The sequence below is a fragment of the Pseudophryne corroboree genome, chromosome 8 (assembly GCF_028390025.1).
Source record: "Pseudophryne corroboree isolate aPseCor3 chromosome 8, aPseCor3.hap2, whole genome shotgun sequence".
NCBI classification, from domain to species: Eukaryota; Metazoa; Chordata; class Amphibia; order Anura; family Myobatrachidae; genus Pseudophryne; species Pseudophryne corroboree.
In genome coordinates this window covers 259137308-259150106 of record NC_086451.1, presented here as the reverse complement: position 1 = coordinate 259150106, position 12799 = coordinate 259137308, and the positions used below count along the sequence as shown (strand labels likewise).

The window sequence follows — 12799 nt, the reverse complement described above, 5'->3', positions numbered from 1 at the left end:
AAACTAGCACTAGTGTCATGCATGACTGTCAAACTAGCACTAGTGTCATGCATGACTGTCAAACTAGCACTAGTGTCATGCATGACTGTCAAACTAGCACTAATGTCATGCATGACTGTCAGACTAGCACTAGTGTCATACAAACTAGCGCTAGTGTCATACAAACTAGCACTAGTGTCATGCATGACTGTCAAACTAGCACTAGTGTCATACAAACTAGCACTATTGTCATGCATGACTGTCAAACTAGCACTAGTGTCATACAAACTAGCACTATTGTCATGCATGACTGTCAAACTAGCACTAGTGTCATACAAACTAGCACTATTGTCATGCATGACTGTCAAACTAGCACTAGGTGTCATGCATGACTGTCAAACTAGCACTAGTGTCATGCATGATTGTCAAACTAGCACTAGTGTCATACAAACTAGCACTAATGTCATGCATGACTGCCAAACCAGCACTAGTGTCATGCATGATTGTAAAACTAGCACTAGTTTACTTACGGACGAAAAGGCAATAAAGCATTATATTTATATGTAATTAATTATTGAGAGATCAGGCACCTTATGTTTAAGAAATTCACCACTGGTAAGGTCAAGTGATCATCATGTCTTCTGTATCTGATCACTTACATCTATTAATAGGGTGGGTGGGAACTTTGTTAAAACATTTAAAAAAAAAACATTATAGTACGTATATAAAAGTGTAATAGAACGAAAATGTGGGCAGATATTTCTGAAGCTAAGTGCACTTGTGTTGTACATATATGGGAAGTAGTCATAGGAAACAATTTCAGGAGGCACTCGATATCCCGGCACTCTGCATACCGGCGCCGGGATCTTGACCACCGAGATACCGACAACTATTCTCCCTCTTGGGGTGTCCACAACACCCCTGGAGGGAGAATAAATAGCGTGGAGCGCGTCACCATGCCCGCAATCTTTTGCACTCATCCCTCTGCTGGCATTCCGGCGGTCGGGATCCCGGCACCGGTATGCTGGGCGCAGGGATTCCGAGCGCCAGTATATCGTAGTACACCCAAAACAAACAAGTTGTTGATTAGAAAGGGCATTCCAGTTTTAGACATATATAGTGCCTTGAACTCTGTGTGTACCCTACCCCAAAAAAAAGGAAGACTCTTTCTATATATACCCCCCCACACCACCCCTGACCACAACACAATACAAATTTAAATACACATTATATTCCTATGACTTGGCTTTTGAGTTTGGGTGCATACTGATCTGTGCCCTCTCTAGGGTGGCTCCTTCATTCAGTTCTTCTGCTTTACACTCATTTGAGAAGGTGTGATGTAGGAATGAGGCCATCGTATAGAAAACATGGAGCAGCCTGTGCCCACACTATGGGTCCCTCATCCAGTTACTACAGCTCTTAGTGCTGGCGTATTAAGACCATAGTTTACTAAAGCTCTAGGGAGGGAGACGCCACCCATTTTTTTTTTATATATGAAGAGGGTTTTTCTTATTTTTAGGAATACTGTAGGATGTCTAGCAGCAGAAGGCCCCTATCACAACAGAAAAGAGCAAGAGCAGTTACCGGTCAGAGGTGAGTATGGTTATCCTAACAACCGTACCCTCTGTACAGTTTTCTAGTCTAACAAAAAAAGGGTGGAAAGAGGTAAACTGGTTGGGATAGACATGACATTTTCACTTAAATTCACATAAATTCAATGATTCCTTTAAAATATGGTAATTGAGATTATTTATTCACTTATAAATAAAACCGTGAATTGTTAATTGGCAAAGAGAAATAAATAATGAAACTTTTTATGTACTTTAAAACTGAGATGATTGTGAGAGTCTAAGATTTTGTGTGGCACAAGGTACCTCTAGAATGTGATCCCCCGGCATAAGTCTGCCATCCGTGGATATTAAAGAGTCTTTGAGCACATCCTGTATCACAATATTCCCAAGGGGAGTATCTCTGCCCCCCACGATGCGCATGCCAAGCTCCTCTTCAGGATCATCACGATGTATCTCCACTGTACTCGTCTCTGCTACCAGACTTGTCCTATGAGAATGATCTGGCGGTTATAAGAAACAAATTAGGACAATGTAAGAAAGACCAGTCAGATATGACCCCCATTTTCATAGTACTGTTGCATCAATCACTACCGTTATTTTATACTCACCATCATCATTTTCATCAAAGGCCGGGTTCACCAATCCTGGCTCTGATGTACCTAGAGCGACCACAGCAGCCAGGGATGACTCTGCCAGGACCTCAGCAATGCCACTAGTTGGGGAGAGTTCAGGATCACGTGAGTCTTTTCCTGAAGACATAGGAGCAGTCTTCTCTCTAGTTGCCCTGTACTTCCTGAAGCCTGTGCATCTGACAAAAAGAAGCATGTTTATTACCCTTAAGTTAAAGTGACTTAATTCAACACAGCCCTCCTGAAAAACAAACAAACATGGTCTAGAGGTAATATAAACCTACATATGCATTTGTAAGGGATGTAGTTATGTGACCGGCAGATACCCAACCCATTTGTAATATACAAAGAGCAATCATAAAACCCAAAACAGTATTTGAAAAATATTTAACATTTATCTAAAGACTAGTTACACAGAAAACAGCTGCACGGTGCCTTCAGAAGGTGTTTGTGCTGCCTTCCTCTATCTTCTAAATATCCAAAGCCTCAACCGTATAACTGATTTTCATTTACTTAATTCACCAAAAGCACTGACAATACTTAATAGTTCTGCAGACAGGCATTTACATACAGGGGAAAATTATCCCAAGTGGGTGTGTGTCCATGTAATAGGGAGTATAGATTGTAAGCTTCACTGGTGCAGGGACTTATGTGAATTATACCCATTTTCCACTAGCTCTAAAAACACGGGTAAATGCGCGGGGTCGCGCATTTGCCCGAGTTTTTGCTAGTGGAAACGGCCTCCCCTGCAAATTCACGGATCAAGTGATCCGGGAATCCTACCCGGGTAGCTTGCCGAGTTGAACACGTGTTCAACCCGGTAGGCTGTGTAGTGTAAACGGAAGCCGTGTCAAGGCGACACGGATCCCGTTCACAGTGAATGGAAGGGCGGCACTGGGAGATCATGTGATCTCCCAGTGCCGCCCCTGCCGCTTTAGCAGCAGCGTCACCAACCCGGCAATATGCCAGGTTTGTGGAGCTAGTGTAGAAGGGGGCTGTAGCACGGGACGCAGCCGTGTCAGGCTCCCGGCTACGACCCGTGCTACAAGTGGAAAAGGGGTAACTAGTCTCTGTAAAGGCTGAGTAATTTGTGCGCTTTGGATCAGGATCTAAATATGGGAAAATACAGAAGCATAATTATACATTAAAGAAACTACCTCAGTTGATAAAAGTTAATTTTTTTTTTATTTTTAACACTTTTGTCATATTTACTATTGGATCATTGCATACTTGCCTACCTGACCCTCTCCATGAGGGAGAAAATGCTCTGTTCCTGGACTTTCCTGGTAATGTATGATTGCCATCACCTGTGGTGAAACACCTTTCTTATCAATTAACTAGCTCACCACAGGTGATGGCAATCATACATTACCAGGAAAGTCCAGGAACAGAGCATTTTCTCCCTCATGGAGAGGGTCAGGTAGGCAAGTATGGATCATTGTAACCCTCCCACGTGCAGGACTCTGTTTCCTTCAGTCTTCTGCCATCTTGCCCACTTATGTGTCCATGTATTATATAGTATCGGTCTTGTTCTGATATGTTGTATACCTTGCCTACCAGAAAATGGACAAAAACGGTCATACAGACAAGTTGTTAAATCAAACAGATTAAAGTTGTCTGAATGACCAATTTGGTCTGTTTTCCAGTATTTGGGAGCAAACCTGGTGTATGCCATTTTATACTGAAGGATGTCAGTAATCTGCATACAGGGGAATAATCTGAAGTGAATTGCATTACCCTTTTGTTTGAAGAAGAATAAGAATAAGGCTTTCTAATAAGCACACACACCGCCATGCTTATATCTAGGAAATAAGCATTGTACAGGGCGAGGAAAAAAAAAAATCTCACAGATTATAAATGTTATTTTATTTTTATTGGTTGGGTGCACAAGTCCTCCATTCACAGACTTTGGAGGATATTCAGTTAGAGGTGAAACATCGTGCTGTTTTTCATACTTTTTTACAATATTTCACCTATATATTTTTTTTGCAGGCTATCCAATTTGGTCACCTGCGTGTTTTCGGTAGAAACTTCCCTGTTTTCACATGAAAACAGGGCTGTTTCCAGGGATTTGGTTTTGCCTGCCAGAAGCAAGTGAAACAAAATCCCTGATAAGACGCGTCTCCCGCTGAATTATCGGGGCTAATTATATAGTCCCCGGCGGGACAATTAGCAGCGGTAAATGACCATGGCTAATTGGATAAATCCCCCTTTGCCTACAAAGCAACACTTACATAAAATGGGGCAAAATGACTGAATTGTATATGTACCTCAGTAGCTCTTCAGAAACCACAGATGCTACCGCACCTCCCCACTGAACAAGGCAAGTAGCTTTAGGGACAGGTGCGAAGAATGGTGGATGTGGTCACATAGTGTCCTCCAGGGCTTGCCCTGAACGTGATAACCAGACCGCTAGCATGTCTATAAAGCGTGCAGGGTGTGTAATGTAAACAATGAGCCCCATACATTGAAGATTTTCTTTCCACAATTCACTGTGAAAGTAACACAGAATAGCCCCATCTGATCGCAATGTAAAGGCCCCATAATCTTCTGGTCTAGTTTTTTTTAATGGAAATCTGTTGAGTTACGAATTTATCAAATATATTTTAGATAAAATGACGACTTAATTTCCTATGCACAATTTGCTTTGTGAGTGTGAAGGGATAGTGGCTGTGTATCGTACAGGGCACACTGCAGGTGGTATACAGAAAATAAGATTTTACTCACCGGTAAATCTATTTCTCGTAGTCCGTAGTGGATGCTGGGACTCCGTAAGGACCATGGGGAATAGCGGCTCCGCAGAAGACTGGGCACAACTAAAGAAAGCTTTAGGACTACCTGGTGTGCACTGGCTCCTCCCACTATGACCCTCCTCCAGACCTCAGTTAGGATACTGTGCCCGGAAGAGCTGACACAATAAGGAAGGATTTTGAATCCCGGGTAAGACTCATACCAGCCACACCAATCACACTGTATAACTCGTGATACTATACCCAGTTAACAGTATGAAATATAACTGAGCCTCTCAACAGATGGCTCAACAATAACCCTTTAGTTAAACAATAACTATATACAAGTAATGCAGACAATACGCACTTGGGATGGGCGCCCAGCATCCACTACGGACTACGAGAAATAAATTTACCGGTGAGTAAAATCTTATTTTCTCTGACGTCCTAAGTGGATGCTGGGACTCCGTAAGGACCATGGGGATTATACCAAAGCTCCCAAACGGGCGGGAGAGTGCGGATGACTCTGCAGCACCGAATGGGCAAACTCTAGGTCCTCCTCAGCCAGGGTGTCAAACTTGTAGAATTTAGCAAATGTGTTTGACCCCGACCAAGTAGCTGCTCGGCAAAGTTGTAAAGCCGAGACCCCTCGGGCAGCCGCCCAAGAGCCCACCTTCCTTGTGGAATGGGCTTTCACTGATTTAGGATGCGGCAGTCCAGCCGCAGAATGTGCAAGCTGAATCGTACTACAGACCCAGCGAGCAATAGTCTGCTTTGAAGCAGGAGCACCCAGTTTGTTGGGTGCATACAGGATAAATAGCGAGTCAGTTTTCCTGACACTAGCCGTCCTGGAAACATAAATTTTCAGGGCCCTGACTACGTCCAACAACTTGGAAGCCTCCAAGTCTTTAGTAGCCGCAGGCACCGCGATAGGTTGGTTCAAATGAAAGGCTGATACCACCTTAGGGAGAAACTGGGGACGAGTCCTCAATTATGCCCTATCCATATGGAAAATTAGATAAGGGCTTTTACATGACAAAGCCGCCAATTCTGACACACGCCTGGCCGAAGCCAAGGCCAACAGCATGACCACTTTCCACGTGAGATATTTTAATTCCACGGTTTTAAGTGGCTCAAACCAATGTGACTTTAAGAAATCCAACACCACGTTGAGATCCCAAGGTGCCACTGGAGGCACAAAAGGGGGCTGAATATGCAGCACTCCCTTAACAAAAGTCTGAACTTCAGGTAGCGAAGCCAGTTCTCTCTGAAAGAAAATCGATAGAGCCGAAATCTGGACCTTAATGGAACCCAATTTTAGGCCCATAGTCACCCCTGACTGTAGGAAGTGCAGAAAACGGCCCAGCTGAAATTCCTCCGTTGGGGCTTTCCTGGCCTCACACCACGCAACATATTTTCGCCAAATGCGGTGATAATGGTTTGCGGTCACTTCTTTCCTAGCTTTAATCAGCGTAGGAATGACTTCCTCCGGAATGCCCTTTTCCTTCAGGATCCGGTGTTCAACCGCCATGCCGTCAAACGCAGCCGCGGTAAGTCTTCGAACAGACAGGGCCCCTGCTGCAGCAGGTCCTGTCTGAGCGGCAGAGGCTATGGGTCCTCTGAGATCATTTCTTGAAGTTCCGGGTACCAAGCTCTTCTTGGCCAATCCGGAACAATGAGTATAGTTCTTACTCCTCTTCTCCTTATTATCCTCAGTACCTTGGGTATGAGAGGAAGAGGAGGGAACACATAAACCGACCGGTACACCCACGGTGTCACTAGAGCGTCCACAGCTATCGCCTGAGGGTCTCTTGACCTGGCGCAATATCTTTCTAGCTTTTTGTTTAGGCGGGACGCCATCATGTCCACCTGTGGCCTTTCCCAACGGTTCACAATCAGTTGGAAGACTTCTGGATGAAGTCCCCACTCTCCCGGGTGGAGATCGTGCCTGCTGAGGAAGTCTGCTTCCCAGTTGTCCACTCCCGGAATGAACACTGCTGACAGTGCTAACACGTGATTTTCCGCCCATCGGAGAATCCTTGTGGCTTCTGCCATCGCCGTCCTGCTTCTTGTGCAGCCCTGTCGGTTTACATGGGCGACTGCCGTGATGTTGTCTGACTGAATCAGTACCGGCTGGTTTTGAAGCAGGGGTTTTGCGTGACTTAGGGCATTGAAAATGTCCCTCAGTTCCAGAATATTTATGTGTAGGGAAGTCTCCTGACTTGACCATAGTCCTTGGAAGTTTCTTCCCTGTGTGACTGCCCCCCAGCCTCGAAGGCCGGCATCCGTGGTCACCAGGACCCAGTCCTGTATGCCGAATCTGCGGCCCTCTTGAAGATGAGCACTTTGCAGCCACCACAGCAGAGACACCCTGGTCCTTGGAGACAGGGTTATCAGCCGATGCATCTGAAGATGCGATCCGGACCACTTGTCCAACAGGTCCCACTGAAAAGGAAGCTACCATTTTTCCCAGGACTCGCGTGCAGTGATGCACCGACACCTGTTTTGGTTTTAGGAGGCCTCTGACTAGAGATGACAGCTCCTTGGCCTTCTCCTCCGGGAGAAACACTTTTTTCTGTTCTGTGTCCAGAACCATCCCCAGGAACAGTAGACGTGTCGTAGGGACCAGCTGTGACTTTGGAATATTTAGAATCCAACCGTGCTGTTGCAGCACCTCCCGAGATATTGCTACCCCGACCAACAACTGCTCCCTGGACCTCGCCTTTATCAGGAGATCGTCCAAGTACGGGATAATTAAAACTCCCTTTTTTCGAAGGAGTATCATCATTTCGGCCATTACCTTGGTAAATACCCTCGGTGCCGTGGAGAGACCAAACGGCAACGTCTGGAATTGGTAATGACAATCCTGTACCACAAATCTGAGGTACTCCTGGTGAGGATGGTAAATGGGGACATGCAGGTAAGCATCCTTGATTTCCAGTGATACCATGTAATCCCCCTCGTCCAGGCTTGCAATAACCGCCCTGAGCGATTCCATCTTGAACTTGAATTTTTTTATATATGTGTTCAAGGATTTCAAATTTAAAATGGGTCTCACCGAACCGTCCGGTTTCGGTACCACAAACATTGTGGAATAGTAACCCCGTCCTTGTTGAAGGAGGGGCACCTTGACTATCACCTGCTGGGAATACAGCTTGTGAATTGCCTCTAGCACTGCCTCCCTGCCTGAGGGAGTTGTTGGCAAGGCAGATTTGAGGAAACGGCGGGGGGGAGACGTCTCGAATTCCAGCTTGTACCCCTGAGATACTACTTGAAGGATCCAGGGATCCACCCGTGAGCGAGCCCACTGATTGCTGAAGTTTTTGAGACGGGCCCCCACCGTACCTGGCTCCGCCTGTGGAGCCCCAGCGTCATGCGGTGGACTTGGAGGAAGCGGGGGAGGACTTTTGCTCCTGGGAACTGGCTGTATGCTTCAGCTTTTTCCCTCTACCTCTGCTTCTGGGCAGAAAGGACGCGCCTTTAACCCGCTTGCCCTAATGGGGCCGAAAGGACTGTACCTGATAATACGGTGCTTTCTTTGGCTGTGAGGGAACATGGGGTAAAAATGCTGACTTCCCAGCTGTTGCTGTGGAAACGAGGTCTGAGAGACCATCCCCAAACAACTCCTCACCCTTATAAGGCAAAACTTCCATGTGCCTTTTAGAATCTGCATCACCTGTCCACTGCCGAGTCCATAACCCTCTCCTGGCAGAAATGGACATTGCACTTATTTTAGATGCCAGCCGGCAAATATCCCTCTGTGCATCTCTCATGTATAAGACTGCGTCTTAAATATGCTCTACGGTTAGCAATATAGTGTCCCTGTCTAGGGTATCAATATTTTCCGACAGGGAATCTGACCACGCAGCTGCAGCACTGCACATACATGCTGAAGCAATAGCTGGTCTCAGTATAATACCTGTGTGTGTATATACAGACTTCAGGATAGCCTCCTGCTTTCTATCAGCAGGCTCCTTTAGGGCGGCCGTATCCGGAGACGGTAGTGCCACCTTTTTTAACAAGCGTGTGAGCGCTTTATCCACCCTAGGGGATGTTTCCCAACGTGACCTATCCTCTGGCGGGAAAGGGTATGTCATTAGTAACCTTTTAGAAATTACCAGTTTCTTATCGGGGGAAGCCCACGCTTCTTCACACACTTCATTTAATTCCTCAGATGGAGGAAAAACTACTGGTAGTTTTCTCTCTCCAAACATAATACCCTTTTTTGTGGTTCCTGGGGTAACATCAGAAATGTGCAACACATTTTTCATTGCCTCAATCATGTAACGTGTGGCCCTATTGGAAGTTACATTAGTCTCATCGTCGTCGACACTGGAGTCAGTATCCGTGTCGACATCTGTGTCTGCCATCTGAGGTAGCGGGCGTTTTAGAGCCCCTGATGGCTTTTGAGACGCCTGGGCAGGCACAGGCTGAGAAGCCGGCTGTCCCATATTTGGTATGTCGTCAAACCTTTTATGTAAGGAGTCGACACTGTCGCGTAATTCCTTCCACATAACCATCCACTCAGGTGTCGACCCCGCAGGGGGTGACATCACATTTATCGGCATCTGCTCCGCCTCCACATAAGCCTCCTCCTCAAACATGTCGACACAGCCGTACCGACACACCGCACACACACAGGGAATGCTCTGACAGAGGACAGGACCCCACAAAGCCCTTTGGGGAGACAGAGAAAGAGTATGCCAGCACACACCAGAGCGCTATATAACACAGGGATGTACACTATAACTGAGTGATTTTCCCTTATAGCTGCTTATATATATACTGCTGCGCCTAAATTTAGTGCCCCCCCTCTCTTTTTTACCCTTTGTAGTCTTGAAACTGCAGGGGAGAGCCTGGGAGCGATCCTTCCAGCGGAGCTGTGAGGGAAAAATGGCGCCAGTGTGCTGAGGGAGATAGCCCCGCCCCTTTTTCGGCGGACTTTCTCCCGCTTTTTTATGGATCCTGGCAGGGGTATTTTTCACATATATAGCCTCTAGGACTATATATTGTGATTATTTTGCCAGCCAAGGTGTTAATATTGCTGCTCAGGGCGCCCCCCCCCCCCCAGCGCCCTGTACCCATCAGTGACCGGAGTGTGAGGTGTGCATGAGGAGCAATGGCGCACAGCTGCAGTGCTGTGCGCTACCTTGTTGAAGACCGAAGTCTTCTACCGCCGATTTTCAGGACCATCTTCATGCTTCTGGCTCTGTAAGGGGGACGGCGGCGCGGCTCCGGGACCGGACGATCGAGGTCGGGTCCTGTGTTCGATCCCTCTGGAGCTAATGGTGTCCAGTAGCCTAAGAAGCCCAAACTAGCTGCAAGCAGGTAGGTTCGCTTCTTCTCCCCTTAGTCCCTCGGTGCAGTGAGCCTGTTGCCAGCAGATCTCACTGAAAATAAAAAAACTAAAATATACTTTCTTTTCTAGGAGCTCAGGAGAGCACCTAGTGTGCATCCAGCTCAGCCGGGCACAAGATTCTAACTGAGGTCTGGAGGAGGGTCATAGTGGGAGGAGCCAGTGTACACCAGGTAGTCCTAAAGCTTTCTTTAGTTGTGCCCAGTCTCCTGCGGAGCCGCTATTCCCCATGGTCCTTACGGAGTCCCAGCATCCACTTAGGACGTCAGAGAAACGCAGTATCACGCGTTATAATTACTCATTAGAATCTGCACATGGACTCTGATTTTTCCAAATGAACAGTTTTCAGTTCAACAACAAGCGCATAGCACAATGTGATTCTCTGTTTCCAGTGTAATATTTACAGAGCTGTCCCCAGTGAGGTCTGCGTAATCATTAATCAAGAACATGGATTGTAGAAAACACCCTTGATCTTCATGTAATGTAAATATTTTGAACTGTGATATTGGTCTTACAAGAGTGTACTTTTCCTTACAGCTTCAGAAACTAGTGCTTCAGGAGCTGCAAGGAAAAGTCAGCAAGAAAAACGCACAATTGGGGGTTCACGCGTGAGACAACCCACTGATTCCACAGTTTATGCATGGTAATCACTGGATTTGTCGTAGGAAAAAATAAGAATTTACTTACCGATAATTCTATTTCTCATAGTCCGTAGTGGATGCTGGGGACTCCGTAAGGACCATGGGGAATAGCGGCTCCGCAGGAGACTGGGCACATCTAAAGAAAGCTTTAGGACTAACTGGTGTGCACTGGCTCCTCCCCCTATGACCCTCCTCCAAGCCTCAGTTAGGATACTGTGCCCGGACGAGCGTACACAATAAGGAAGGATTTTGAATCCCGGGTAAGACTCATACCAGCCACACCAATCACACCGTATAACTTGTGATCTGAACCCAGTTAACAGTATGATAACAGAGGAGCCTCTGAAAAGATGGCTCCCAACAATAATAACCCGATTTTTGTAACAATAACTATGTACAAGTATTGCAGACAATCCGCACTTGGGATGGGCGCCCAGCATCCACTACGGACTATGAGAAATAGAATTATCGGTAAGTAAATTCTTATTTTCTCTAACGTCCTAAGTGGATGCTGGGGACTCCGTAAGGACCATGGGGATTATACCAAAGCTCCCAAACGGGCGGGAGAGTGCGGATGACTCTGCAGCACCGAATGAGAGAACTCCAGGTCCTCCTCAGCCAGGGTATCAAATTTGTAGAATTTAGCAAACGTGTTTGCCCCTGACCAAGTAGCTGCTCGGCAAAGTTGTAAAGCCGAGACCCCTCGGGCAGCCGCCCAAGATGAGCCCACTTTCCTTGTGGAACGGGCTTTTACAGATTTTAGCTGTGGCAGGCCTGCCACAGAATGTGCAAGCTGAATTGTACTACAAATCCAACGAGCAATAGTCTGCTTAGAAGCAGGAGCACCCAGCTTGTTGGGTGCATACAGGATAAACAACGAGTCAGATTTCCTGACTCCAGCCGTCCTGGAAATATTTTCAGGGCCCCGACAACATCCAGCAACTTGGATTCCTCCAAGTCCCTAGTAGCCGCAGGCACCACAATAGGTTGGTTCAGGTGAAAACGCTGGAACCACCTTAGGGAGAAACTGAGGACGAGTCCTCAATTCCGCCCTGTCCGAATGGAAAATCAGATAAGGGCTTTTACAGGATAAAGCTGCCAATTCTGACACGCGCCTGGCCCAGGCCAGGGCCAACAGCATGACCACTTTCCATGTGAGATATTTTAACTCCACAGATTTAAGTGGTTCAAACCAATGTGACTTTTGGAACCCAAACTACATTGAGATCCCAAATTGCCACTGGAGGCACAAAAGGAGGCTGTATATGCAGTACCCCTTTTACAAACGTCTAAACTTCAGGGACTGAAGCTAGTTCTTTTTTGGAAGAAAATTGACAGGGCCGAAATCTGAACCTTAATGGACCCCAATTTCAGGCCCATAGACACTCCTGTTTGCAGGAAATGTAGGAATCGACCCAGTTGAATTTCCTCCGTCGGGCCTTACTGGCCTCGCACTACGCAACATATTTTCGCCAATTGCGGTGATAATGTTTTTGCGGTTACATCCTTCCTGGCTTTAGATCAGGATATGGATGACTTCATCCGGAATGCCTTTTTTCCTTCAGGATCCGGTGTTCAACCGGCATGCCGTCAAACGCAGCCGCGGTAAGTCTTGGAACAGACAGGGTCCTTGCTGGAGCAGGTCCCTTCTTAGAGGTAGAGGCCACAGATCCTCCGTGAGCATCTCTTGAAGTTCCGGTTACCAAGTTCTTCTTGGCCAATCCGGAGCCACGAATATAGTGCTTTCTCCTCTCCATCTTATCAATCTCAGTACCTTGGGTATGAGAGGCAGGGGAGGGAACACATACACTGACTGGTACACCCACGGTGTTACCAGAGCGTCTACAACTATTGCCTGAGGGTCTCTTGACCTGGCGCAATACCTGTCGAGTTT

General features: G+C 46.7%; 1 protein-coding gene across 4 annotated transcripts in view; it reads right to left on the bottom strand.

Annotated features, from left to right (window-relative positions):
• Positions 1-12799, bottom strand: part of LOC134948915 (ligand of Numb protein X 2-like) — a 136211-nt gene that overhangs the window by 44940 nt on the left and 78472 nt on the right. For all 4 annotated transcript variants that reach the window (XM_063937193.1, XM_063937196.1, XM_063937195.1 and 1 more), the window contains 2 exons: positions 2159-2358; positions 1854-2050 (listed from right to left, as the gene is read on the bottom strand). In XM_063937193.1, the coding sequence (XP_063793263.1) occupies positions 1854-2050; positions 2159-2358 (397 nt within the window). The remainder of the gene's footprint in view (positions 1-1853; positions 2051-2158; positions 2359-12799) is intronic.